Source organism: Tiliqua scincoides, chromosome 3 (assembly GCF_035046505.1).
Source record: "Tiliqua scincoides isolate rTilSci1 chromosome 3, rTilSci1.hap2, whole genome shotgun sequence".
Classification (NCBI taxonomy): Eukaryota; Metazoa; Chordata; class Lepidosauria; order Squamata; family Scincidae; genus Tiliqua; species Tiliqua scincoides.
Window position 1 is genome coordinate 196,252,465 of NC_089823.1, and position 27,144 is coordinate 196,279,608.

The 27,144-nt window shown below is 43.6% G+C and overlaps 1 protein-coding gene across 4 annotated transcripts in view; it reads right to left on the minus strand.

The window, feature by feature from the left end:
* TRPM2 (transient receptor potential cation channel subfamily M member 2) overlaps positions 1-27,144 on the minus strand; it is a 49,494-nt gene that overhangs the window by 16,068 nt on the left and 6,282 nt on the right. For 2 of the 4 annotated variants that reach the window (XM_066619270.1, XM_066619267.1), the window contains 19 exons: positions 25,039-25,207; positions 22,405-22,585; positions 22,118-22,284; positions 18,798-18,978; positions 17,822-17,883; positions 16,634-16,834; positions 16,326-16,428; positions 15,201-15,322; positions 13,256-13,606; positions 12,270-12,407; positions 11,789-11,918; positions 10,782-10,927; positions 9,263-9,375; positions 6,701-6,914; positions 4,955-5,073; positions 3,668-3,800; positions 3,328-3,499; positions 2,824-3,007; positions 324-505 (listed from right to left, as the gene is read on the minus strand). In XM_066619270.1, coding sequence (XP_066475367.1) covers positions 324-505; positions 2,824-3,007; positions 3,328-3,499; positions 3,668-3,800; positions 4,955-5,073; positions 6,701-6,914; positions 9,263-9,375; positions 10,782-10,927; positions 11,789-11,918; positions 12,270-12,407; positions 13,256-13,606; positions 15,201-15,322; positions 16,326-16,428; positions 16,634-16,834; positions 17,822-17,883; positions 18,798-18,978; positions 22,118-22,284; positions 22,405-22,585; positions 25,039-25,207 — 3,068 coding nt within the window. Of the gene's footprint in view, positions 1-323; positions 506-2,823; positions 3,008-3,327; positions 3,500-3,667; positions 3,801-4,954; positions 5,074-6,700; positions 6,915-9,262; positions 9,376-10,781; positions 10,928-11,788; positions 11,919-12,269; positions 12,408-13,255; positions 13,607-13,864; positions 13,906-13,934; positions 14,004-15,200; positions 15,323-16,325; positions 16,429-16,633; positions 16,835-17,821; positions 17,884-18,797; positions 18,979-22,117; positions 22,285-22,404; positions 22,586-25,038; positions 25,208-27,144 lie in introns of those variants that run through there. The other 2 variants (XM_066619268.1, XM_066619269.1) reach the window with 2 other exon arrangements.

A 27,144-nucleotide genomic window follows, 5' to 3' on the forward strand; every position in this document is an offset into this window, starting at 1 on the left:
TTCCCATAATGTGCTAGGCATTACATATCAGGTAGGAAAAAGTGCATGGAACAGATGGGGGTACTAGCTAGCCAAGCAACAGAGCTGATGTTTCCCAGAGCCCAGGGATTTGTCCAAAGGTTCTGATGTCACTACTCTCTCTTATTATGGCACGTCCTTCAAAATAACTCTTTTCCAATCTCCACCTCCCAGAAACAGTGAGTGACACAAGGCTATCATAACAAAGCTGAAAGGACCATGTGCCTATTTACTATACGTTGAGTAAATCTGGCTCAGTGAGGCTCCACTGAATCACTGAGGCCTCCCACAACAAAGCTTCTTACTGAGCTGCTTGTACAGCATGGCTGGCCTCCTGAGAATGAATCGCTTGACAAAGAGCTGGAGGTGGCTTAGGAGGATGAAGGGTGGTGGAGCAGGGGGCCTGCCATGGTACTCCTCAATGAGATTGTGACGCTGAAACTTCCAGATCTGATCAGTGTGCTCCTGCACTTGCTGAAAAGTATAACTGGGGAGGAAAAAGAGCACAAGAGTTTGATGATTAAAACCAGTTTGTGGCAGAGCTAACTAACTATACACTATGAGTGTATGTTGTTACCATGCAAGACTCTAGAACACGTATGCTAACAATGCACATATTTCCCCAGACATGTATGTATACAGATCTTTGACCATTGGCCATGCTACAACCTCCTCCTATCCTGGTACCAGAGAAAATGGGAGTCATAGCCAGGATGTAAGAGAAACCAATATACAATTTATTAAAATAATTATTTACAATAATAGGGGGAGGGGCAACGTGAGAGGAAGCATGTAAAGCATCACTGTGGCAATCAGCAAAATTAACTAGCAAACTGTTGTGGGACTGAAAACCAGAAGGAGCTTTAGCTTTTGCAGAATTAGTGAAGAAACACTGCTCATGACCTAGTACGTATGCAGTGTTAGATTTCCTGAGATGCCAAGGGATTCTCATGGACAAAGCCTTTGGAATGAGTGATAGAGGAAACCCACAGAGATTCAGAGAAACAGGGGAGGCTGGCAGAGGTGTAATGGAAAGAAGGAAATGAATATGAGCAGTAACGGCTTTCTGGCACATGGCCCACAATCACGAACAGTTCTGGAGAAAGGGAACCTGAACCTCTGTCCAAGCAGGCACTGAAACTATTTGTGAAGGAAATGACTTACTGAGAAAAGGAGGCAGATGGTGTCCACAGGAATGTTTGAAGCAGAGTAACAAGTTGGGCTTGCTCAAGTGCCCACATACAAGACAGAAGTCTAGATGGAGTGCAAATTGTGAAGGGTAGGGACCTTAGTTATACCCTTCAGGGCAAAGGAGGACAAAGGAGAGTTCTGGACTGAACAGTTGGTGGTTAGCCCAGGATGGTTCTAGGTATTGTTTCCTTATAAAACAAAGCAGCTTCACTGGGGAAGAGATGACTTTCCAGAGCTTAACAAGATAGAGTATGGATGTTGAGAGGTTCACTATAACAACAAGAAAAAACAGCTCTTCCACACAGGCACCTTGAACGGTTTAAGATACTCATTTCAGGTCAGGGGCCAGGTACCCACTCACTCTTTCGGAACTAGCAGTTAATGGATTTCCTACAGGTACTGTTGTTAGCTTTGCTTCACTTCAGCCAAACTACTATGGCAGTTCAGGCCACAGGAGAAAATCAGATAGAAGTTGGGCTGTCTGGGAACAGCAGAGACAGGAATGGTCTTCTAACTATCCCAGAAGTAGGAACAAATGGGCTAAATCTGGCAGAAGTAGATTCTCATCCAGGAGGGTGAAATAATATGTATTACAGAACTGCCCATAAATACTATCTTTGCTTAGGTGCTCCAGTGAGGAGCTGAGCCACCGGCTCATGTAATCTGACCAACCCAATGCCTACTGTACTCTAGCATATTTGAACATATGAAACTGCCTTACACGGAATCAGTCTGCATTCAGACCAGCTAGTTCAGTTTTGTCTACATTGACTTGCAGCTCCACCTGGCTGTCCAGGTTTTTCAGCTTTACCCGGAGATGCCAAGGATTGAAGTAGGGACCTGCATGCTACTACTGAGCTACCTCCCCTAATCCTGGGTTTATGGTGATAACAAGCAATTAAGCAGATTCCAGGGGAGTGTCTAGAGCAGGTCTTTATACTTTTCCGCCAAAGGGCCACATCAAATATCTGGCAGTGTTGAGGGTCGGGAAAAAATTAAATATAAAAATTAAATACATTAGAGATGGAACTTAGATGAATGAATAAATGAATGGGCTCAAATGTCCAGGACTTCAAGCATGAACATAGCCCAAGAAATAAAGCACACACTTAAACAGACCCCCCATTCCTCCATCCCACAAGCACAACTCTGGTTGTGTGTGGTCAACTGAGCCAGAGGCTCTCAGGGGATCAGTGGCTGGCCACGGGTTGGATGGAGGCACTTTGTAGGCCACACCTGGCCCCCGGGCCGGGGTTTGGAGACCCCTAGTCTAGAGCAGCCATTTTCAACCACTGTGCTGTGGCACACTGGTGTGCTGCAAATGGTCTGCAGGTGTGCCACAAGAGTTTGGGGGAGGGTCATTTGTTAGTAGGGACACTGGGGGGTGTAAGACCCTACTGTCATTTGGTGTGCCTTGTCAAATGTCAAAAAAATGATGGTGTGCGTTGACACTTTTAGCGCCCTGTCAGTGTGCAGTATGAGATGAAAAAGGTTGAAAATTGCTGGTCTAGAGCTTCAATCCTCCTTTGCCTGCCAACCTCATGGTTCTCTGTTGCTGGAGAGGCAGTGAGGGGGAAGGTAAGAGTGCAAAGCGGTGCCAAATGTGGAACTCACTTGAACATGGCGATTAGGAGGTTGAGGAGGAGAATATTGGTAAATAGCAGGTACAGGCAAAGCAGGATGACGGTAAGCCATTCAGGGAAGATGGGCTCCTGGTTGGCCTCATTGTTCTCAGGGCATTTGGGCTTGTATGGGTCAGTCCCATTTGGGCTGCACTGATCAGGGTTGAAGTTCACTCCTGCCAAAAAAAAAAAAAAGAAAGAAAGTTGAAGCCAACAAATACTGAGTTAACTCAGCAGTAAGCACCTGATCCCCTTATTTTGCTGCTGAATATAATCTGGCAATAATTAGAGGTGCTTGTTTTTGTTAAAAACACAAAACATAGCATTTTGGTGTTTATGATATTTTCCAGATATGAGGGGACACCTACCCCCACCTTCCTGAGGCAGGGGGGATCCACAGATACAGTCAATTTGGGGTGTTTGAATAAGGTTGTGGAGAAGGAATATATTCAAATAAATTGATTCTTTCTAGTCCACAGCATAGAGGAATGCATACCATCAATGTAGGAAGGGATCTGTCCAAAGATTGTCAAGTAAGAGTGATAAACGACGCCTCGGAAGATCCAGTCCACACGTTTCTCGTTATGGATCAGGATGGCTTGTTTGGCCACTCCAAAGGACACCACCCAAACAGCCAAGAGGAACAGGAAGAAAAAGACATCTTTCATCTGCAAATCCACAAGACAAAGCAGGAGTGAAATCTCCTTCACTGCAGGAAACACTGGCATCCCCATTGCTTCTTTGGCTCTGGGATCCTCACTAGAATGCCAGGGGCTGAATGTAGACACAATGCTGTTCTCCCTAACAAACTGTTATCGGTAGAAACAACAACTTACCATTCTCTTGACTATGATGATTTTGGGGCCCAGAGTTTTGCTGACTGTGAAAATGTGCATCAAACGGAGGCAGAAAATAATAAATGCCAAAGACAGTATGATCCTTCCAGCATATAAAGTTGCCGAGATCCATCTTAGAACAGCAAAGAGAAAGAAAAAGAACCAAAAGAACTTATCTTAACCAAAAGAAACGCCAGGACCATGTTCTCAAAAGATGAAACATTTCAGCCACAAAGAGGCCTGATTACCAGGGGATAGGGACATCTACTACAGTACCCTACCTGTACCAATTTACAATACAATCCTAACCTGCATTGGTATAGCCAGGCTACAATGACATGTGCTGTATCCAATTCAGGTTAGGAGCAGGCTGGAGGTATTTTTCCCTTAACCTATGTAACAACTCAGCCTGTCCTATGGGGTCCTGGGCTGGAGCTGGAGGTTAGGACACACCATGTTGCTGCCAGCGCCACCATTCCCATTCCTCTCCCAGACCCAATCCTCCCTGTTTCACCCTCCCCCCACTCAGAAACACCCCCTCCCCGCCTCTGTTCCATCCTCCAGTCACCCTCTGCGCTGCCCTGTGCGAACTTCCTATGATGTCAACACAGGGACCGGATACAGCGCTTGCAGGCTGGAGCACGTCATTGTGCTGGTGCTGCCAGCTCTTGAGTTGATGTAAACATGCCTTACAAATCCCCCCAGTAAGAGGGTTCATTGGGGACATCCCACAGTGCCCCCTGTGAGTGTGCCGCAATGCACCAAGGTGTTGCAATGCACACTTTGGGAATTCCTGCCCTAGTGCATGCTGAGCACAACAGCTCAAAGGTGAAATAGGCCCAGAGAACAGAGGAGAGTGGTGGAACTTGGGAAAGGGTGTCAATCTCCAACCAGGAAAAAAGCAGCAGGAGCAATCGAGAACTGGTTGACTAAAACCAACAATTCCAGTCCCTGCGAACTGACCGAAGAGTTTGCCAAGGGCAACTGCTGCCTAGCCCATATCAGTAATGAAGCAGCCCCAGTTTTGGAACCATAGGGGTAGGTGACTCAAAAGCTACTTCCCCAAGGTAAATTTTGTAAAAATATAATGCAAGCACAAGGCTGGTTTCAAGGCATCTAGAGAAAGCCTACTCTGGGCAAAAACGATTTTGATAAAAATGTTCAGGCACTAACATTTTAAACCATACTGTTTTTAGATTGTAAACAAAACTCTTGCATAATTTCTGAAAATTCCTTGTTATTCCCTTTCCAGCAAAAGTAGTTTGGTACAATTGCATAACCACTCACCTGCAAGTCAGTCCAGCTCCAAAAATGAGAATGGCACACACATCTAATTTATTCCAGAAATCACTGAGGTACAAGGAAGCCATTTTCACTAAACCAAACCCATCAGGATCATTAAAAAGCTGAGGAAAGAGAAATGAATTATGCTGTATCAATAAATACTTAGCTTTTTGATGTGTGTATTTAAAGACAAATTGTTTCACAGACAGAGTCGAAGCAGACTTCATTGAAAAATGAGAACCATGTTATAAGTTTCCATTTAACTGAGAGGAGGCAACATCCATCCCAGAAAAGCTAGGGATAGGTACCAGAAAAAAAGCCAATAAAAAGTACCGCTGTTTAATTTTTTAAAAATGTTAACAGGTGTGAGAATCAAAACCTGCAAAGAATGACAAATCAAAGAATCCAATTTTTCTTCACTGAAAAGAAATGATAAAAAAAATTTTTTTTTTGGGGGGGGGGGGGGGGGGAAGATGTCATATCTTCAGTTCATTCAGGATTGCCAGAACTCCTTGCCATGAATTTCTTTGACTACTGAAAATGCCGAGAAGATCCAGAAAACACAACAGCAGACAACTCACCAGGGCAGGATCACCTTCCAAAAAAGTTATTTAATTAAAAAAAAAATTAAATTAAATTAAATTAAATTAAAGGTATACAAGCAAAGGAGGGGAAAGAGAATGCATTGCTAGTCACCAGTGATGTCAAACATTTGTCAAAAGATGCCCATTAGACTAACACAAACCATAGTATTCATGGCAGTGTAAACTGCAGTTTATACATTACCTTGGGCAAGGGTGTCAAACAATAATGTGTCACAATAATGTGTCAGCCCACACAATAATTTGGTCTCCCTTATCTTGAAAATATGATTATGTTTATGGGTAGGAGGTCTGGTCTAGAAGGTAGAGCCTCCGTTTGCCTGAAGATAACATCCGCAGGTCGCCAGTTTGAGGCCACCGGCACTGTGAATGGTGAGACCTTAAAGCAGCTGACAAGCTGAGCCGAGTTATTCCACCTGCTCTTTGGTGTGAACAAAGAAGCGTCTTGGCTGCCCTCCATGTGAGAGATGATGGAGCTGCTTGTCAGCTTATGTGGGAGGAAACTGGAGGCCAGAATGTGATACCAGATCAGAAAGATCCATCTGAAATATTGTGGTACTTGAAAGATAGAACCTTTCTTCAATTGTAAAAATCCCTACGGGGATTTAGAACAGCCTGCCCATGTAAACCGCCTTGAATAAAGTCTGAGGAGAAATCTGACGACCAAGAAAGGCGGTATATAAATACCTGTATTATTAAATTATTATTATCACTTGCTCAATGACATCACTTCCTGCTTCATGACATCACTTCTGGCCCTCAGCAGGTGCCATGAATGCTATTTGGCCCACTGCATGAAACCCCTGACCTAAGCAGTGGATTACCTGGAAAAAGTATATTTTCCCAGAAGTAAATTGCAGTATTTCATCACTGGGAAAAGTACATTTTTCCCCAGTGATGAAATAATGCAGTTTACTTCTGGGAAAATGCAACTTCCTTGCAGTGAACATAGCAGCTGGGGAAGAGAAGTTGGGTTCAACAACTGAAGAACTACAACATTCCTACCAATACAATAAAACAATCTAGGAAGCCCAAAGCAATCACTGAACAATCAGCAGTTCAGTGACAACAATTACTGAACACAAGCTAAAGAGAACTGATTTTTAGCCATATGATTGCTACTTTCTGTGCTTTGCTCAGCCAATACCTGACGCATCTCCTCACACACCAAGGAGAAGAGCCAGAAATAGATCATGTACTCCAGCCAAGATGGAGTTGGCTGGAAATCAACCATTAAGACATAGGCAAAGAGCCAGAGGAAACTGAAATAGGAAAGGATGTTGAGGTGGAAAATGACAACGGGAGCAGTGAAGAATGCTTGGAAGCGCTTCAGGCAAGTCATTGGCTGGAGTCTCTTCTCCCTGTGAGCAGAAGGAAACAGGAAAGAATGATATGGCTGCCACTGCACCTGGAAATTCACATCTTTGCATGACTTATTCATATTAATATGCATGGAATGTGGTCAGGAGTAAAGAAATCTTGCTAGTTCTTCACAAGTGCATTTAAGTTACTCACATTTACCAAACTAAACCTTGCTTGGTCTAGTTGCGACATAGGAAGTTACTTTATACAGGTGGCCGTCTGTTTACAATGTTTTATTTTGTGATGATTCACAATAATGATGGTTTATTTTCTGAGCCTGAGCTTTGGCGAGGAGCACCTTTCTGAGCTTCATGATTTGGGCTGGGCCTGGAGAGAAGAGTGAGGGCCTTGCAGCGCATCACCTCTGCCACTAGCACCAGCAGCAGCAGCAGCCTCCCATTGTCTCCCCACATGGCCAAACTACGTGGACGAACCTTTCCTTGCCTCTAAAGAGCTGAGCAGTAACCCACAGGTTGTTTTTACATTCATACCATTCAATTCAGAGCTTTAAATATATTATAGAATATGTTACTTTTGAGAGAGGCCTAGAACATAACTCATCAACTTCCAATTGATTTATGTCATAACAAGGATCATTTTACACCAATTTTTTTTTGAGCTTCAGTTCCTTCAAGAACAGAAATCCATTGTAAACTGAGCGCTATCTATACTGCATCAGAGCTGAGGTCCACCTAGTTTTTCTGACCTACCAAGAGATGTCAGAAATTGAACCTAGGATCTTCTGAATGAAAAGCTGATGCTCCTCTGTTGAGTTTCTCCCTCTCCCATTTTATGGCAGCTACTACCAGAGTAGTGAGTTGTGAATCTCACAAGTGTGGTTCTAGCTTCCAAGACTATCACCAACAATAGCATATCTGCCCCTGGGGAGATGGCACCATGCTCATGAACAGACATACTTCTAAAAAGCATTTGCTGGTTTGGGAGATAAACTCAGGTATGACAAAGATATGAAAACATACATCTAATAAAAATGAATTCTGTTTGATGTTACATTTCATCAGTTGCACTATGTTCACCTTCAGCTTCCATTTTACCTTTCATATTACCTGAACATGCTTTTACTTTAAGAATGTGAGAAATTCCACACACTGGGCAAAACTACATACTATGTTAAATGTGTCAGAGTTTATATGCCCTGGGTTACTTTTGGGAGTGGATGGGGGTGCATGTAGGGGATCCTGATCCAGACTGAGGCTATGGAATGTGTAGGCTTTAAACCTTTGCCCCTGTTGATCTTGATCCTTCCCCTCCTGCCCCGCAGCTGTTCTTTGTCCTTGGAGTACAGCTCCATGGGCACCAAAGAGCTGCCTTCCTCAGAGAGCAAACAGCAGCTGTAAGGGAAGGGTGGTTCAGATTAGAACCATGGCAGGGGATAACGCTCTCTTGCCCCTGCTGTGGTCTCAAACCAAACTAGAGCACCCTGCAACTCCTATTCAGGAAAAAAAAAAAACCTCAAGCACATCAGCATTAATGACATGCTTAATGTAGCAAGTAGTTTGGCCCCAAGTTATCATATTTGCTGTTCATATGCATACTGAGCAGATTTCATCAGGTTTAAAATGAATGAAGCCAACTTTAACTTGGAATAAGTATTTTGCTGGAAAAAGTGACTGTGAGCTGTTTCACAAATGACATTTTACCTACATGGGGGGGATAGGTGTGTATTTTAGGGAGAAATATCAGAATATCGTGAAGAACATGTACGTGTCTATTTTGCTGCAGGTACACACACTGTTAATTATGCTATTCTTTAAAGAGACACAATCAAAATCTTTTTTGTAAATCCTGTATAAGAGAATACATCAATGTTTGTTCCCCTGCTGTACCACTTCGCATGGTCCACCTATTGGAAGTACCACCAGAAGTAACTGGCGATTATGTCACTGTCAGTTAATTCCAGATGCCATGCGACAAACACCAGTAAGAGGCTCAGGACAGACAGAAGGGCTTTACAGAGCATGCGGAAAGTGCATGCTGGAACTCTGCCTGCCAAGCCGAGCCTTGTACTGCTGCTTGTCGCATTGCATTGCTGGTATTGCTGCCAGGTGGAGGTCCCTCAAGCACCACCAGACACCACCTCAAGTACCATTAGTGGTACTTGTATCACTGGTTGAGAAACCCTAGAATAGATAAAGGGACCCATTTTTCTCTCTTCAACTAGACCCATGAAACAGGGGCAGAAAATTTTAGAAAACTGTTGAGACAACTGACCATGGACTAGTTAGTAACATAAGTGGCATGCTGTCTTGTACAGCTCTCCAAAGTAGACAAACAAGATGGCTAAATCTCCATGCCACCATGTTGTGCAGTCGAGCCCTATAAGCACCTGAAAGTTATGAGGCCAGTGTAGAGAAGAGGAAAGAACAGCATACACATGATGACCTGGCACATTCCATTGTCAACACTCAACTTCCCCCACCAGACTTTGGTTAAAAAGGCCTGCAACAGGAAGAAGAGCATCATGAGAACAAGGTACAACGCAATTTGGGAACTCTTTTCTATGTTCTGTATAAAAGCCAGAGAAAGAAGGTGAAGAATGGGACATGGAAATCAGTTTGCAGAGAAGATGGCAGGCAATATTCTATTCTTGAGGTATTTATGCCAATGAGGTGGGGTGAGTACTTAGAAGCCCAATATAAGGGACTGTACAATAAATCTGGCTACCAACATATGTTCTAGAGCTGGATAAAAATAAGAAAGGATGGTGATACGAGTGTTGCATGCTCTGGTGACATGACAGTAGTCACTGACTGTGGATCCAAGGATCCAGTGTTCTATAGCATGCATGCAGATATGGTCTAAATAGTTGCGCTACATCGAGCATTGGCAGTACCACAGAATCCCACTGAGTTGTTATTGGGAGAAGTCAGGTCATGTGAGCCAGGCCCAGGGACATGGTGAAGGGCTTTGACTTACCCAATTCTCCCACATCCCCACTCATGTGATAGCCTGACTCCCTGCTTGTAACCTGGGGTGAAGGGCGCTTCCACATTAGTCTTTTTTTCTTTCTAGTATTGACATGAGTTGCTTTGGCTGTAACCAAAATGATCAGAGGGTTGGAGTGCCTTCCTAAAGCTACAGTGTTTGAGCCTTAGTTTGGGAAAAGATATGATTAAGGGGACACACATGATTGAGGTAAAATTATGCATGGTGTGGAGAAAGAGAAGCATTTCTCTCTCTCTCATAATACTACAAAACCAGTTTCATTAATTGAAACTGATTTGTGGGTGATTTATGATGGGCAAAAGGAGGTGTTTCTTCAAAGAGCATATTTATTTATTTATAAAATTTATATCCTGCCTTTCTACCCTGCTAAGGGCACTCAAGGTGGCTTACAGATAAAATGATAAAACAATACTAAACACATTGGTATATGATTAAAACAATAAGACACAATAAACTTGGATCACGATTAGTTCATAAGAAAGCGCCAGCCAGCATCAGAGTAAAAAGGCTTCCTTGAATTAAAAAAAGTCTTAAGACCCCACTGAAAAGACTCAAGAGAGGGAACTGTTCTCAAATCCAGGGGTAGGGAATTCCACAGGCAAGGTACCACCACCAAGAAGGCCCTATTTCTTGCTGTCATCCCCTTCACCTCTGCTGGTGGCACAAGGTTGAAAATGAAGTTCCTCCAGCAGTAGTGACAGACAAAGGTATTCTAATTAAAGTGGAGAGGATGGGTGGTATTTTGCCAAGAGAGTTAACCCTTCTGCAGATGGCAACCTATCTGGGTTACACAGGGTCTACATATTTTGCAATTACAGTAGCGATAAATCCAATTTCCCCCTGCCCGGCCAAGCCTGCTTGCTGTTACCTGAAGGAACCCAAAAATAAACAAACCGTACTTGGATGCCCCCATGAGACACAAACTTCATATTTTTTGCCTCCAGTGCCAACTGGAGGCAGGTGGTCTTTCCCCAAGCATCAGAGACATGGATAAGGAGTTTCTGGGCTCTTTCCTCATCTTTTCGGTAACATTCAGTGTAGACACCTAAAGAGCAATGGGAATTAGAGATATTTGTTACTTGTATTATATTTGTATTTACCATTACTCTGGAGTATCAGAATAGACATTTAGCCTCACAACAACCCTGTGAGGTAGCTTAAGCTTAAGCTGGGGGGGTACCAAATAACCTTCACAACTGAGGCTCAGATGACACGTGATGGTGACTTATTTAAACTCAGGTTGGACCTGTATCACTTATAAAGCAGAGTGGGTGTGCATGCACATATCATTTTAAGAGCTCCACATTATTTTAATAACATCAAAGATGAGCAGGTGAGGAGAGCTGATCCTCCCTGCTCCTATGGGCCTTACGTCTCTGCAGACTGTGTGGTCTGATCTTGGGGGAAAGAATTTTCAACATGAATGGTGCGGGGGAGAAAATAAATTTTGTCCTCACCATGTACCCTAGTTCCAACTCCCATGTGCCCTTCCATAACTATTTTTGAAGATAAGGGAGCACTTTCAATAGGAAGCACACTTGTGTGTATGTCTAGTGTGGCCCTCAGCAGCATTATAGAAAGAACCAAAGAACTAGTACAGAAAGAACCAAAGGGAACAGGTACAGTTGCACTCCAGCATCTGAGATTTGATCCTAAAGTTCAACTGTTATTCAGATCACTCCAGAAAGAACATCTATATTAATAGGTCAAAATTACTGGATGGTACTCAGTAAGTGTGAGGACTTTAGGGTTTGGTTATTGAACCAGGCCAACACAGTATACAGGATGAATCAGGAAAACAGCAGCAGCAGCTCAGGAATGGCAGCACTGCTGTCTGTTTAGAAGGATGAGACCTAAGTTGCTAATCCGTCTGGATCTGAGGCCCAACGACCCAGTCCTGGCTCACCAATGGCACGGTGTTCATATTCCTCTGCAAGGGTCAGCATTTCTTCTTTGCTGTCAGTGTCATTTTCCTCCTTGGACAACTCCTTCAACATCTTGCTGCAGGCCAAAGCTGCTGCAATGCAGTCCTGGCTCTGAAACAAAAGCTCTCAAGTTAACAAGAACCCAATACCTCTGGTCCTAGGTTGGCAGTGTAACCTTCAGGAGTCCTAAATTTTGGAAGGGAGGTTGTCCATTCAGCCTTCCCACAGCTAGTCTGCAGAGATCTTTGCTGTTCTCTGGTTCCAAGTGATTTAATTATGCCCTCACTATGGCTGAGTTCTTGCTGTGACTGTAAACCTGACACTGGACTATACCTCTTCAAGTCTTTATGCAGGGGTTAACATAACCATTTTAAACACTCCTTAATTGAAAGCTCCACCATGAGATCATAGGAGCTAGGTACAGTCATGCCTGGAGATGGCTTGAGAAAGGAAAAACTTCACCTGGGTCCAGATGATGTCCGCCAACTCCTTGCGGTTTTGGACAACTGCCCAAATGAGCAAGTCTCTCACAGGATCCATGGTGAATGTGACCCGGCCAGGAGAACGCTTGTAGAGGGATCGAAGGCTCACCCCTTGTACCTACAGAAAAGATTATTATAATGGCTGCAGTTGGATAATGGTTACTAAGACTATGAAATGCTCTCCCAAAGATTGCTTGCCTAGTGAATAATCTGGTTAGCTTTAGCAGCTAAACTAGGCCCTTTTTCTTCCAGAGAGGGAAACTTCATATTTTGTTAAATGTCCCCCTCCAACCCCCTGTGTAAGACCACTGTGGCCTCTCCACTGGCGCGCCTGCAGTGCACGTCGGTGGAGGCTGCTTTGCGGCAGCCATAAAGCAGTCTTTGCTGGTGCAACACTAATTACACTGGCGGGGGAGGGGGGTTAAAACTGGGCTGTCATTTTCTCCTTCAATTTCCCTATCTTCTCTAATGGTATCTCCAGACAACAGGAGAGTCAGGTGGGTATAGCACAGGAATGTGGAGGATACTGGCCTTTCCCTGCTTTCCACTTAGGAATCTTTCAGGAAAGGGAGTAGGATGCAGAGATCAAGGAAAAGAGAAGTGCAGTCAAAGATTTGCACTGAAGAGTGGGGGAGTGAAGAAAATGTACTAAGCATTCTGGATGCAAGGAAATTACTTCTCCAATATGCATTCTATTTCATTCAGCTTCCGATGCTACCACAAACTGACTGAAGGGAACAGCATCATGATTTAAGTCTTGCCACGTGATTAGCTTATCAAGGATTACCCAGTGCACAGTTGAGGATATTTATTTTTGGGATTTGGTGCAGAGACCACTGCTAAGAGGAGGAATGGAGAATGAGCTACCTGGTATGAGCTAAGAGGGCCTTGTGATGGCAAAAGATGAAGTTGTATTGTAAAGCTAAGAGCACCCTAAGAGATTACTAGCATGCAGAGGTACAATACATTGAGCTTGATGTGAGGTACGGCAATGGAGAGACGGTGTCGCTCAGTGTTCTTCGGCTTGGGGTATAACTGTTGCGTGAATTCTCCCAGCAGCTCCCTCAGCACCTGAGACACATGGTGTAGCTGGACCCTTGGAACTTTGGAGAAGGCAGAGCGCTCCTTCTCTTCCAGAAGCACCTTCTGCAGCTTCCCATGGAAGATGCTAGAGGTCACCATATTTTCATAGAGGTAGATCAGTGTGTCCCAGGTAACAAACTCCTTTAGGAGCACACCTTGCTCCAAAAATAACTTCACAAATTCTGGCTTGTTGGCTACGAGGGCAGCGGCCATCATTGGGTGCAGATCAGAGGGCTGTTGAAAAAGAGCCAAAAGATAGTATCAACACAGAGCAACTTGGCTGAGGTTGTCCTCTGCATCACATGAAGGCAGGCCGCAAGAAAGAAAGAAAGGCGAAAGGGAAGAAGGAGGAAGCATGCAGGAGTTGGAGCAGCTGCTGGTATTGGCAACAGCAGTAGCTCAGTCACTGAAACAGACAGAAGGCAGCCAAGAGGAGGAAATCAGCCAGCACAAATTCAGCTGTTTCATCTCCCATTTAGCCCATATTTACACCTCAGCAAGATGTGGAAAGCAGCAGCAGCTCCAAGCAAGCAAGCAGGCCTCACTGATGCAGATGGATGTAGCCGTTTCTAACATGATGTAACAGATGAATGAAGAGCCAATCTTAAGGGTCTTTTCTTAGCACGCTAACCTAAGAGACAAGACAGCAAGCATGAATGGACAAATGTGTACACTGCCTGCAACCTGACCCCACTACTGCCTCCCAAAGAAGAAACTGGAGGCTGCTAAGCAGTCATAGAGATATCGTACTAGTACAAGTAATAACATGTGTGAATAATGTTTGGCAAGGGTAGAATCTACCTCTTTAGTATGTTATGGTTAAAATGCAGCTACACACCCTCATTGCTGGTTGTGTGCATGTAACAACAATATTGAACAATTTGTGTTACTATTTGTAAAACCCATAAAAATATGAAAGCATTTATTGCTTGATGGAATGCTACTCAGAAACCATAACACATCAAAAGAAATTGTGAGAAAGCAGTGAAGAATTCAGTCACCACTCTACACTTATTTCCCACTGCCAGCCACCCAGCCTCTTTAACAGAGAGCAAATACATTTATAGCATTTCCTTTTCTTTCATGCAAAATGATCCAGGCATCAGGCTTCCTCTGTGATAGTGACCTATGAGAAGGGTGAAAGGACCCCTTACATTTGTTAAAGATGAGTGACTTAAATGAGCAACCAAGAAGCAGCAAACTATATACAATAGTCATTAGGATTCCCATCCGGGTTGAAAAGCCTGCACAGAATAAGGGCTCCTTCAGATTTTCTGCCACCATAAATTTCTGGACAGGTCCTGATCCAAGCCCACATAAGGAATCCATCACAGATGTGCCAGGACGTGCAATGGGTTTTCATGCTTTATGGGATATACCCTACTTCCTAGAAGTCATACTAAGGCCTCAGCAAATAGTATGAGTTACAGAAATCATGCATATTGGGTGAAACATACATAGGTAACTCTGGAACTAGATGATTGAAGGAAACTGGACCTGCTGCTGCTGCTCCATCTCTTCACTCTCTTACTCATAACATGAACTACAATATCACTGCATAGTCTGCAGCCTCCCATTACCTCTAGACAATTATGTGAGGTGGGGTACATTGTGCTATTGTAAATGTTACAAGAAAGAAAGGGCAAAGAGCTTGGTAGCTTCAAGTCTCTTAAAACATCTAGACTTGTAAACCCCTCAATGCCTTCCCATGACACATGCTTTCAATCAAATCAAGCCTGGTTCTTCCAGCCCTTGTTCTAATTATGGGGGCAAAACTGGGACATGCTTGTAGTCACTATGTCACCAAACGCAACCCCCACATACACACCTTCCATTCATGATCATCAGTGAAAATCTCACTCCGGGCAATGTCCACCCTGTTCCATGCCACCGCAAGCCTTAGCTGGTGGTCCCAGTTTTCATGGCCAGAGTTATCACGATATCGGGAAGCTGCAATATAGGCACAAATGAGAAAATGACTTCCAGGATGCAGTGACCCGATATATCTTACACCCAATCCTATCACTATCTACTCAGAAGTAAACCCTATTGCAGTTAATTGGGTTTACTCTCAGGTAAGTGTGGATAGAACTTCAGACTTCCAGTGCAAACCAAAGCGCTTGTGCCATAAAGCATGTTTATGTGAGCTAGCTAGGCTGGCACCAGGACATGCACCAGCCTGTGCCACCAGATCCAGTGGCAACATGGGTGAGTTTATGCCGGCCCACGCAGGCCAGCGCAGGGATGGGAAAGAGAGGTCAGGGTGGTGGATTGGACTGACTGCAGCAGCGCAGGCCATATCTGAATCCCCATCCCTGGTCTGAGCAGCCTTTTGCAGGCTGCTTGGATTTGTGCCAGCGATTTTGCTGGCACAGATCCAAGTAGCCCCATAGGGGTGGCTGGACTGCTACATGGGGTAAGGGGAAAAATGTCCACTTATCCCAAGTTCCCTTCTTCCAGGAGAACTATGATGTTCTTGCTTAATCTGGTTTTTGTTATGGTTAATGATGAAGTCATTTTAATTTGTTTTTACCATGTGATTTTTATATTTTAATTAGATTTTTAAAATTGTTACCCTTTATGAGCCTTATTAACCAACAAATCAAAGTGCTTGTGCATAAATAAATTAATTTTGTACCCTTGTAGGTTTTGTTCACATCATGTGCCTTTGTATGCACTTATAACGTACCTTCAGGACATATTAGGATATTTTCTGACCACTGCTAATGGTGACCAGATATCCTGCTTTTCCTCCAATTCTTTCATATAGGCAAACAGACAAACAAGTGAAATCTGTTCTCTCTCAAGCTTGCTCAAATATTCTACACTACCATATGCTGCAATTTGAAGTCATATCACTTTCTGATATGGAAGAATACCCCAACTAGCACTGTAATGCAATTTCACTAAGTGAACTCTACAACAGTTCCACAACACTCACTGCACTTCTCACCTTTGAGCATTGCTTGCAGAATGGCCACATCAACATCCTGTTGTCCATCTTTTCCTTCCCTGAAAATGGTTAGAAGCTGTCTGTTTCGCACTATATCTTGGATCTGCAAGGAATTTAGGGGAAAAAGAATAGAGCTACAGTAGCCCATCCCATGCCATGTTATCAGCCCACTGGGAATTAATTCTCCACTCTATATGGACTCATTGATAGGTGAGTAATTGCAAGTATCAAAAGAAAGTTTATAAATGGTGCATCCCTGGCCCAATTCACCAGTAAAAAATGGAAATAGTATTTGCATGCAGCCTTACCTTTTTCGTCCACTCCACAATCTTGCTTTCAGTGAACTGCACATAGCTGTCTTTGAAGAACGTGCTCAGTTTTTTCTGAATTAGAGAGATGCTTATTTGGGGGCTGGGCAGATTAGCCACTTGAGCAATGACATCAGCCACACGGCCCGAGCCTTCCACGATCACACAAGGGGTGCCATTGGTGATTGCATTGTAGATGGTCTGAAGAACAGAATTTGGGGGCATGTCGGCATTTGAGCCGAGCTCTTGTGGATTTCAACATTAATAACAATAATAATAATACCAATAACAACAACAACAACAACTTTATTTATACCCCACCCTTCTCCTCAAAGGGACCCAAGGCGGCTTACAATAGGTTAAAAGCAGATTAAAACATAATTTAACAAACAGATAAAAACATATTAACACATTGACAGATATAATAAAAACAGTAGTCAGATAAAAAGTCAGGTAAAAAGAGCATAGAGCAGCAGATCATAAAGGAATCAGGCCTGTAAAAACATACTAAAAGATGTAGAAAAGATGTTAAAAAGGCCATGAATTCAGAAGGCTTGTTTAAATAGAAGGGTCTTCAGGCCTTGTCGAAAAGTCTCAAGAAGGGAGCCATTCTCAAGTCAAGGGGAAGGGAATTCCATAACGTTGGTGCCACTACTGAGAAGGCCCTATTTCTTGCCACCGCCCCAAGTACTTCCTTAGGCGGAGGCACTTGCTCCTTTTGCTCTAACTAAAACATTCTCCTTTTGCTCTAACTTCTGAGCTGATCTACACATTTGGGGGTGGTGGCAGGAAAACTGTGCATTTAAAAGAATTAAATATACCACTTACTCTGTGTCATGGTCCTGATCCAATATTGTCTCACGCAACTGCCACTTGTTAGTAAAGGCAAGTCTATAACTACAACTCTGCTATCTCTGTTCCTAAGAAAGGCAACAGCCCTTCCCTCCACAAGAGATGCAATTCAATATTCTCTCAATATCTCCTGCTACAGAGAGCATATCTGCTACTCGCAAGATAAAATGGCAAGTCATAATGCTGTGTCCACTTTGATCAAGGAAATCACAGCACATGTTATGCACTGCAATAGTTTCATACAAACATCCAGAATGTGTTTAAAATGACTGTATTTGCCTGTACTTCATTTCCTTTTCCAAAATTAATTACCCTCATGCTCTGTGGAGTACTTACATCAAGAGTCCCAGGGCCACCCTCCAGTACCACACAAACAATTGGTATCTTAATGGCAACACCTGTCGGGAAATAAAAGCTCAGTCAACTTCACATGCACTCAGATATTACAGCTATTCATCATTCCTTTCCTGCTGATGCGCTTCACCACTGGGCTGCTGCACAGTTTTCAGTTGTGGATCAGGAGGGTCAATCTGCAGTTGGTCTTAGTATAACGAGTATAAACAATATTTCTGTATCTTATAGATTAAAATAGTTAACACAATTTGAATTGTGAACCTCTTTGTACAATGGCATTATAATCCAGATAACCCAACCACAACAAAATATGGGTTACGTGGCAATGGTGTCAACTGTCTTGTAATAGCAAACGCTCCCTATCATAAAATTTTCCTTGGATCTCATGTTCCCACTTCCTGCTCCTAACTGAGCTGGTTTCGTCTTTTTCTTTTGCTTCTCCCCAGCATCTTCTCTTCATTCCTCATTCCAACCATCATCAACTGACTTTTCTTCTTTTTTTGCAACATTCTAATCCCCTCTCTTCACTTGCCCTGCATTCTATGACCTGATAAGTGCAAGTGTTCTTCTGTTGCAAGCAATTTGACATCAAAAACTCAATAAGAGTCTCCTTCTCCAGACTGCAGAACCAATGAAAGGAATTGTAAACTATAAGAAGTAGTCCAATTCCGAAGAAACAGATGATCTACCTCTCAACCTGCCCAATCGTGTTCTGTCATGATATCATTATCATTTCCTTAAAAGGCACAGTGGGTAGCCCTGTGCCATTCACTTTGTAAATAAAATTGGCTGCCCAGAAAGACGGTAAGGACTTTCGTAAATGCCAGGGAATCTGAAGGAATATATGCCATGTAAAAACAAGTATTCTCCCTATGATGGAGAAGGGGGTGCATGGGTATCAGAAGGATACAGAAGGATGCTCAGAAACAAGATGCTTACTTTCTTTCTTGGCAATTACCTTCTTTCACTTTGGTTTGCTCTGAAATGAACTTCTCAAGTCTGGTTCTCAAGGGGATCTCCACACCATATTTCCCATGTGTCCCATCATCCACCAAGATGAAGTGGGAGTGATTATTGTCCAAGCAAGAGAGCTTCCCTTGGCTCTCTTCATCCATCACATATTTAGCTGGAAAGCAACCCTGCGAACATCAAGAAAAATGCAGGCACAAATAAAGACAGAATCACTGGAGCTCCAACCCTTACTTGGGTATGGCTCTGTACATATCATGTGTCATTAAAATATTCTGAGAAGGAATGGGAGATGGTTTACAAAGACAGCATATAATGTATTCTGTTGTACATATTGAAGTATTTTCCTGGTACCCAAACCAATTGTTAACAAAGTGTTTTTCTCTTAGCATTTCATGAGCCAGCAGTGAGATCAGCTGAGCACACAAATCTTCCCACTCTGCCAAAGACAGTGCTTTCTTGACCCTTGTTGTAACAGATCTCGCAGTCTCTCTCACCAGTTTATTCCTCTCTCTCAATCTCTGTTGAGACTATATAATCAGATTTAACATGGACAGTGCAATGTTGAGAATTCACTGAAGTATTTTAGGTTTCTACTACTGATTAATATTTTGCCTCATTGATGCTGTAACGTACATTCTGGGGACCTACTATCAATAGTCAAGGGTCAGTATGTCATCATGTTCCTAAGAATTTCAATTCAATTAATCCTAAATGATAGGGTTTAGTCATAACACAGAACATATAACATATTAGTGCATATACAGATCGGAATTTTTTTCACAGGCTTCATTAATACAGAAGTTCCTCTATTTACAATCATATTAGATTCCAGCAGTCTGTAAGTTTTGTTTGTAAGTACATTAAAGACTCAAGTCTGTTGCTGTAGCTGTCAGTTTCAGTCAGATTATCAGATTCACTTGGGAAGTTGTCAGTATCACACCCAACATCCTCAGATTCACTCAAGATGCTGTCAGTTTCAAACTCAAGGTTGTCTGTTTCAATCCCTGCTACCAGTTTCAATCCCAACCCCTCAGATGGGGGATGCTTCCAGAGAGCTGTTGGTTTCACTTCAGAGCAACTGGAAATGTTCCTAAGTGGTTTCTGTACTCAGCACCATTTCATTCGTAAGCTGCAAGTTTGTAAGTTGAACATTTGTAAGTAGAGGATTGTTCATATTTACAGGAGGAGGAGGCACAGCAACTGAGGATCAGTCATTGTTTACACTCTATATCCTGTTTTTATTTCCACATATCCTTGCACCTAATGAAAGTAGTACACACTTGGAAGCAAGAGGTCTGGAGAAACTGTTCTCTCTTCGTGGTCATTGCTGATCTTCCTACTTCATTACTGGAGCCTGAAAAAGTGTGTGTGTGTTCTCCAGTAAATCTGTACCATTCCATTGGTGAACCACTTAACTTGGATACATGCAGCACAATCCTATCTTGCAGTGGAACAGGCAGGTCAGGAGGCCTGCGATGTATCCAGTGCAAGATAGATGCCCAAAGTGGCTCAGCCAGACATAAGGGGAAATAATAATAATAATAACAGGTATTTATATACCGCCTTTCTTGGTCTTTATTCAAGACTTTATTCAAGGCGGTTTACATAGGCAGGCTTTTATTTAAATCCCTTATTAAATAGGGATTTTTACAATTGAAAGAAGGTTCTTTCTTTCAAGAACCACTACATTCAAGGTGTTTCATTCCGATCTGGCTTCACATTCTGGCCTCCATCCTCCCACGCTCAGAGCAGATGGAAATAGCTCGGCTTCAAGGTCGCACGGTGCCGGTGGCCTCGAACTGGCGACCTTGTGGATGTTATCTTCAGGCAGACGGAGGCTCTACCCTCTAGACCAGACCTCCTGCCCTAACCCTCTAGACCAGACCTCCTGTCTAGGGGAAACTCTTCCCCTAACCCCCGGGAAAGCCACCACAGACCCAATGGCTCTCCTTGGACTTGCACCATGTCCGGAGGTGGCGTAAGTCTAAGGAGGATAGTGTGCAGCCATTCCACACCACTTGGGAACGGGGGTGAGGATCCGGCATAACTGCCAGGTCCCAGCCCTGCTCCTGCTCCCTTCCCACCTGCCCGCTCCCAGGACTACCCTCTACCTGCCCTACAATGCCTCCCTCCTGTCTCCTCCCCACCCTCTACAGACCCTTGCATCAGCTGAGTTTGGCCGATGCAAGCTTCCCCTTTGGTCAGCACAGAGGCTGGATTCAGTCTCTGCGGGTTGGCACGCATCCCAGCCCAAGGTGCAGTTTTGATTGTGCCTTAGAATGCTAATTTCTTTTAGCTGAAGTTTAAACCAATCTACTTCACAATCCAATTTCAAATGCCCCACTCCTATTCTTTTTTCAAGCAAACTGGATTGAATGTATTGGAATGGGGGGAGATGTATATATATGCAGTTCTTTCTTTTTTTAATTAAGAGAAGAAATCTCGGCTCGATATTAAGCCCCCATAGTTTTTCCCATAAAATTCTTACTTAGATATGATAAACAGTTGGATTATTGGCTTGATTATTATTAAAATTTCAATTATTGCATGAGAAGGTTTCTATTGTCATAATTTCATATTTAAATAATGACAGAACTGTGGATGTCAATGCTCTTTGAAATCCAAGTAAAAATACATCCACAGTTAACAAAAGGATTTTTATGATCTGAATGCATATTCCTGCCTTCTCTTTACTGTTGTGGATATTGTGCCATCTGCAGTCACATAGTTACCAAGGTGGCATCACTGTCACGACTGTGTTTACAAGTCATTTCCACTCCTACCCTCTGAGGAGATTCACAGCACAATCCTAACTTGCACTGGAACATGCAGGCTGGCGGGCCTGTACTGTACCCAGCACAACTTTGGGGCTGGCTGGTTGTGGTTTGGCCTGAGGTAAGGGGAAATAATTCCCTTTACCCTGTGTAGAACTGCAGCAGACCCAATGGATCTACTCAGATCTGTACCACCTAATTGGTGGTGCAAATCCGAGCAGCCTGGGCTGACCGGGAACAGGACCATGATCCGCCATAAATGCCAAATCCTGGGCCTGCCTCCTTGCTCCCAGACCACCCACAGGACTGCCTGCCCACTGTGGTCCAGCTTCTGGATGCAGGCTCTGTGGGATGGCACACATCCCTGTGCTGGCCCAGCTGACTTCAGAGGAGGCACAAACGTGTTTTATGGCACGTTTGAGATCCTCCCAGGCCGGTGCAAGGGACTTGTGCCGGCCAAGCACTCCTTTAGGATTGCACTCTCAGTTAACTATTCTCCTTGTAGCACAATCTGAAGATCCTTTCAGCTTACCATGGGACAGATGAGGCTGTTGCGGTTGTGCACGGTGCCCCACGTTGCAATGCCAATGGTGATGATCTTGCCTTCTTTGTAGTTGCTGCTTAAGCTGAAGTCCCGTACTGCTTCTCCAACTTGCTTCATCACACCAGCATGAGACCCACCAGTGATGATCCAGGCACCTGTGGAACAAAGAACATGACTGGATAATACCAACTGCCACATCTTTCCTGCTTTTATTGTAACAGGAGGAACATGACTAGGTCCTTTCCCAACAATTTTGGGCCAGGAAGCTGCCATACCTGTAGTCTGAGCTACCTTAACAAGCCCCCTCCGGAATATACTCTTCAGTCTCATTTTCATGTTGAAGTTTTTTGCTCCTCCTGTCACAGATATTAAGAGGTTGGGTACATCAAGGCTCCAGTGTTGCGTCATCAGCTGGTAGATTACTCTTGGGGGGGTGTTAGAGGAGACACGCACATACTACAATAGGAGAACAAAGTATATGAAGAACATATAAAAGAGCCATTCACCATTTCTAACCAGTATGCATGTAATGTCTACATTCTTCATTAAGCTATGTATAAGAAATGGGCTAACACTGTCTGCTCCTGGATTCAGAACAAACTCCTGTCCTCATCTTCAATGTCCTCCGTGGCCTTGCCTCTCTTCACTTTTTTGCTCTCATCTCCTGCTACACAACTGCTTCTGACCTTCACTCCTCTGATTCCACCACCCTCAGCTGCCCTAAAGTTCTCCTACTCCCTCACACAATGCCACCCCTTCTCCTCCGTTCTGCCTGAAACTCCCTCCCGGTTCATCTATGAGGTGTCTCCTCTCTTACTTACTTTCTATCACTCCTCAAAGCCTACCATTTCCATGAACTCTTTCTCACTTTCCCTTTACTTCAACTAAGTACACATACAAAACATAATAGCATATTCTATCCATCTACACTGGCACCATACTCTTCCCCTTCCTTTGCTGTCTCCCTTGTGTTTATTTTAGATTGTGAGATCTTCAGGGCAGGGACCTGCCTTCTGTTGTACACTGCCATGCAAATCAATGGCGCTATCTAAATAATAAATAACATAACTGTCAGGGCCCCGCCCAGATGCCCCGACCCCCGACTTACCCTGGAGCAGGCACCCCATGCCCAGGGTGGGGAGACTTCCCTGCCCTTGAAAGGGGGCAAAGCAGGTTGGTTCTCCCCAACAAGCCAGAGGGGGCTGGCAGGGCAAACAAGGAACACTGCAGGAAACAAGCCAGGAACAGGAAAGGCCTTTTCTGCCCCAGCTGGAGGAAGGGGAGGGGCCAAAGGGGGTGGGCTTGCTCCATAAAACAGGGAGGCCAGGGATGAGAGGCAGTCAGTGTGAAGCAGGGAGCTGTGAGGTAAACAGCTCCTGCTCCTAGGCCAGGTCTGGCAGCTCTGCTAGGGAGGAGGACAAGGGTGCTGGAACCCCCTCCCCCAACTGAGGGCTCCCTAGGGGTGGGACAAGCCTGCTCCAGGCCCCTCCAGGGCAGGGACCCTACAATAACTATATGGTATGGTGGTTAGAGTGGGAAAACTTAGGTTCAAGTTCCCACTCAGAAGTGTGCTGGATAACTTTTGGATCAGTCACCATCTTTCAGACTAACCTACCTCATAGGGTTCTTGTGAAGATAAAAGGAGGCTGAGTGGCTATGTCTACCACCCTGAACTCTTTGAAGATATGGCAGTATATAAATGTGAACAATAAATAACTGAACTAAGTACAGGTGTGCCCCCCACATCTGCAGGGTTCTGTTCCAGGTCCCCCCACAGATATGGAAATGGTGGATTCAGGGGAACCCTATATAAATATCCCCACACCCATTACCTTTGTTTAGCAGAGATGGAAGCACAGGTGTTTCTTGCTTAACAGGGATCATTCTTGCTGAACTGAAGAGTGGGACATGCAGGCACCTAGCATGGAGGAGAGGAGACTACAGACCATTTACAGGAAGCAGGGCAGTTCACATTCTGTTAGTCTCCCTCTAACAGGCAGGCAGTCTGCTTGTCCTGCTCCAGTTCAGCAAGGATGTTCCTTGTTAAGCAATTAACACCCATGCTTCCATCACTGCTAAATAAAAACAAAGATAATGGGCCAGGTGGGGGTCCGCAGGGGATCTCCCCAGATCTGCAGATAAGTAAACAGATACTGAATATGTGGATATGGGAGAGGGATGCCTGTACAAGAGCAGACAACTAATGGTTGTTTTTTTTTTGTATTTAGGCATAGTTGTTTTCTTCATTCAAGCTCTGTATATCAGCTGGTTTCATTTTGCACACTAAATCACAGTACAAATCTAAATCACAGAACAAATCTGAATCACAGAACAAACAGACAAACTCAGCACTGCACCTTAACTTTGGTATCCTTTACATTACAGTGGCATTGGGGGAGAGAGTCATTTCTTTGCTCATTCCACAGAGCTGCTGAAACATTACAAACATGTGGCTGCGGGCCTTTAAATGTTACAGCAAACCTTGAGATGAACCTTGAGCTTCCACAACACTAGTGCTAACACTTAAAAGACAACTAAACCCTTGTAGACCTGGCCCAAAGAGTTGCAACCCAATGGGTACAACACCTTTGGATGCCATGAACTAGGTATGAAGGTGCCTTCCATTTTTGTCTTTGCAGCCAGCATGTTTAATAAAGGAGCTTCAGTGACATGTTTTTCCACAATCCTGCCTTTATGCATTATTCAAACATCTTCTTTTCTTCTCAGTTTTACTAAAAACCTTGGCTCAGTTTTCAACAGCTGTGAATGCAGATCACTCATGTTTATGCCATTCCTGTCCAAAGTTGCATATATACAACAGGACCCAAATGTGTACACCTGTGGGTTGGGCAAAAATGGGTTAGTAGATCACACTTCCTTTTATGGGAGAGAACCATGGGCTAACTCACCTTCCCTACTTTCTGCCCCATTCCTGTGAAGCTGATGTCTCCAAAAGCATCTGTTGGCACTTCATGGACATGTCTTCTGGGATCCCATTCTTTCCCCTGAAACATGGCTGGTTTTATAGCCTCCTCCAAGTGCTGCTCCTTGAGATATCCACACTCACATGCTATCTTCCTGTGATGAAACACCAGCAGAATATCTCAGGAACTTCTTAGAAGCCTTGGCAGGGCTGCCTGCTATATCCACATCCACTGTATCCACATCCACTTATTCCCATCCACTGTTTTGATTGCCTTTTAATACATTTCTTGTATATTTACTGTTTTACCTGTTGGCTATAACTCAGGAGGGACTGAGTCTGTCACACTTTTCAAAGAGGAAGGATACCATAGCTAATTGCTGTGCTTGCTTTACCCCACTGAAAAAGTATAGATATGGTGAACTTTATACGCTGTACCAATATAGGCGATGCTTTACACATCCATCCTGAAAAGTCTGTCATCTGGTTTTGCTAGTATTGTTAAAACTTCATACAGGATGGGGTCTTAGGGCACAAACCTAACCAGGTCTACTCAGAAGTAAGTCCTATCTTGTTCAATGGGGCTTACTCTCAGGAAAGTGTGGTTAGGATTGCAGCCTTAGTGTGCAAAAGACTGAATTTTGGCATTAATTTGCCATTGTAACATTTTGATGAGACTAGCTGGTTTGGTGACATACTCTGTTCTACATATGAGTAAATAAGAGTACATTAACAGATTAGATGATGGAGCAACTCTGACTCCAGGATCCACAATTCCATAGTTCATGGGGTATTACATTTCCTTTTTCAAAATTAAGGAGTTCTGTGGCATCTTAAAGACAAACTCATTAATTGGCAAATTAGCATCCTTCAGTGTACAAACATGGCTGCAAATTCTTATTGATATAACTACTTAGCAATGGCAGCTGCCTGAAAAGTCTTTTTCATGCATTTTGGCTTATCGGCGCCATTATGTATTCTCCTCTTAAAAAGCTAATGCAAAGCTTGCTATTTACCAGTATTGGCATGCTGAAAGATACACATGACCAGCTGATCATAGACCAGGGGACAGCATCCATAGGAATTTAAGTTTTTAGCACAGTTAACATCTACCTAATAGTGATATGACTAAGCCTCCAAGCATTAATAAGAAGACGACTTTGGTTTCTAAATAAAAAAAATGTTTATATTTTAATACATGTGACTTAGAACGGCTTTGTTTTAGATTGACTCCTAGTGCAAATGGAAAACCTGCATTGGCTGGAATTTTCTTCTGAATTTTCTACTGCATAAATAGCATTCATACAAGCACACAGAGCATGAGAGAGGCTGAGTGTCATGCATAAAAATACATTTAGGGTCCAATCCTATCCAAATTTCCAGTGCTGTTGCAGCCATGCCAAGGAGTGTGTGCTGCATCCTGGGGTGGGGGGCAATCAAGGCAAAGGAACATTTCTTACTTTACCTCAGGGCTGCACTGTGGCTGTATTGGTGCTGAAAAACTGGTTAGGATTGGGCTCTAAGTGTAGCTAAACCCAATTTGCAAAACAAAGTGTGTATACAGAATCTAAATTTTAAATTTTGGAATTTAATTTTTTTTTAATTTGAATGTTTTGTAAAAAACCAGAAAGTTCAAGGTTAAGCTAGACCCTACTAGGGTACTGGCAAGAGTGGTTGTTGCAAGCAGGGAGTTAGTATGTGGAGTAAACCCAATCATCTTCGAGAGCAACAACTCATTAAATGCAATGCTACCTTCCCACTCCTGCTCCCCTTGGTGGCATTCAATACTCAGTCTTCCAAGTCCCAAAATGTTACATAAACACTAAAAACTACTGTTATGTAACTTGTCTATACTTATTTGGTTCACTCACACTTTTACTGTGAACATTAAACAATGACCAAATTTTCAGAAGAACATAACACAGGGACAGCCTCTCTGGATTGGACTAGGGCTAGGCGGTCCACTGAATCCAGCATCCAGCTTCACATAGCAGCCAATCAGATGCCTCCAGAAAAATGCTGAGCAGGACTTGAAGGCTGTAGTTTAAAAGTGTTATTATTTTACTCAGAAGTAAGCCCATTGTGTTCAGTA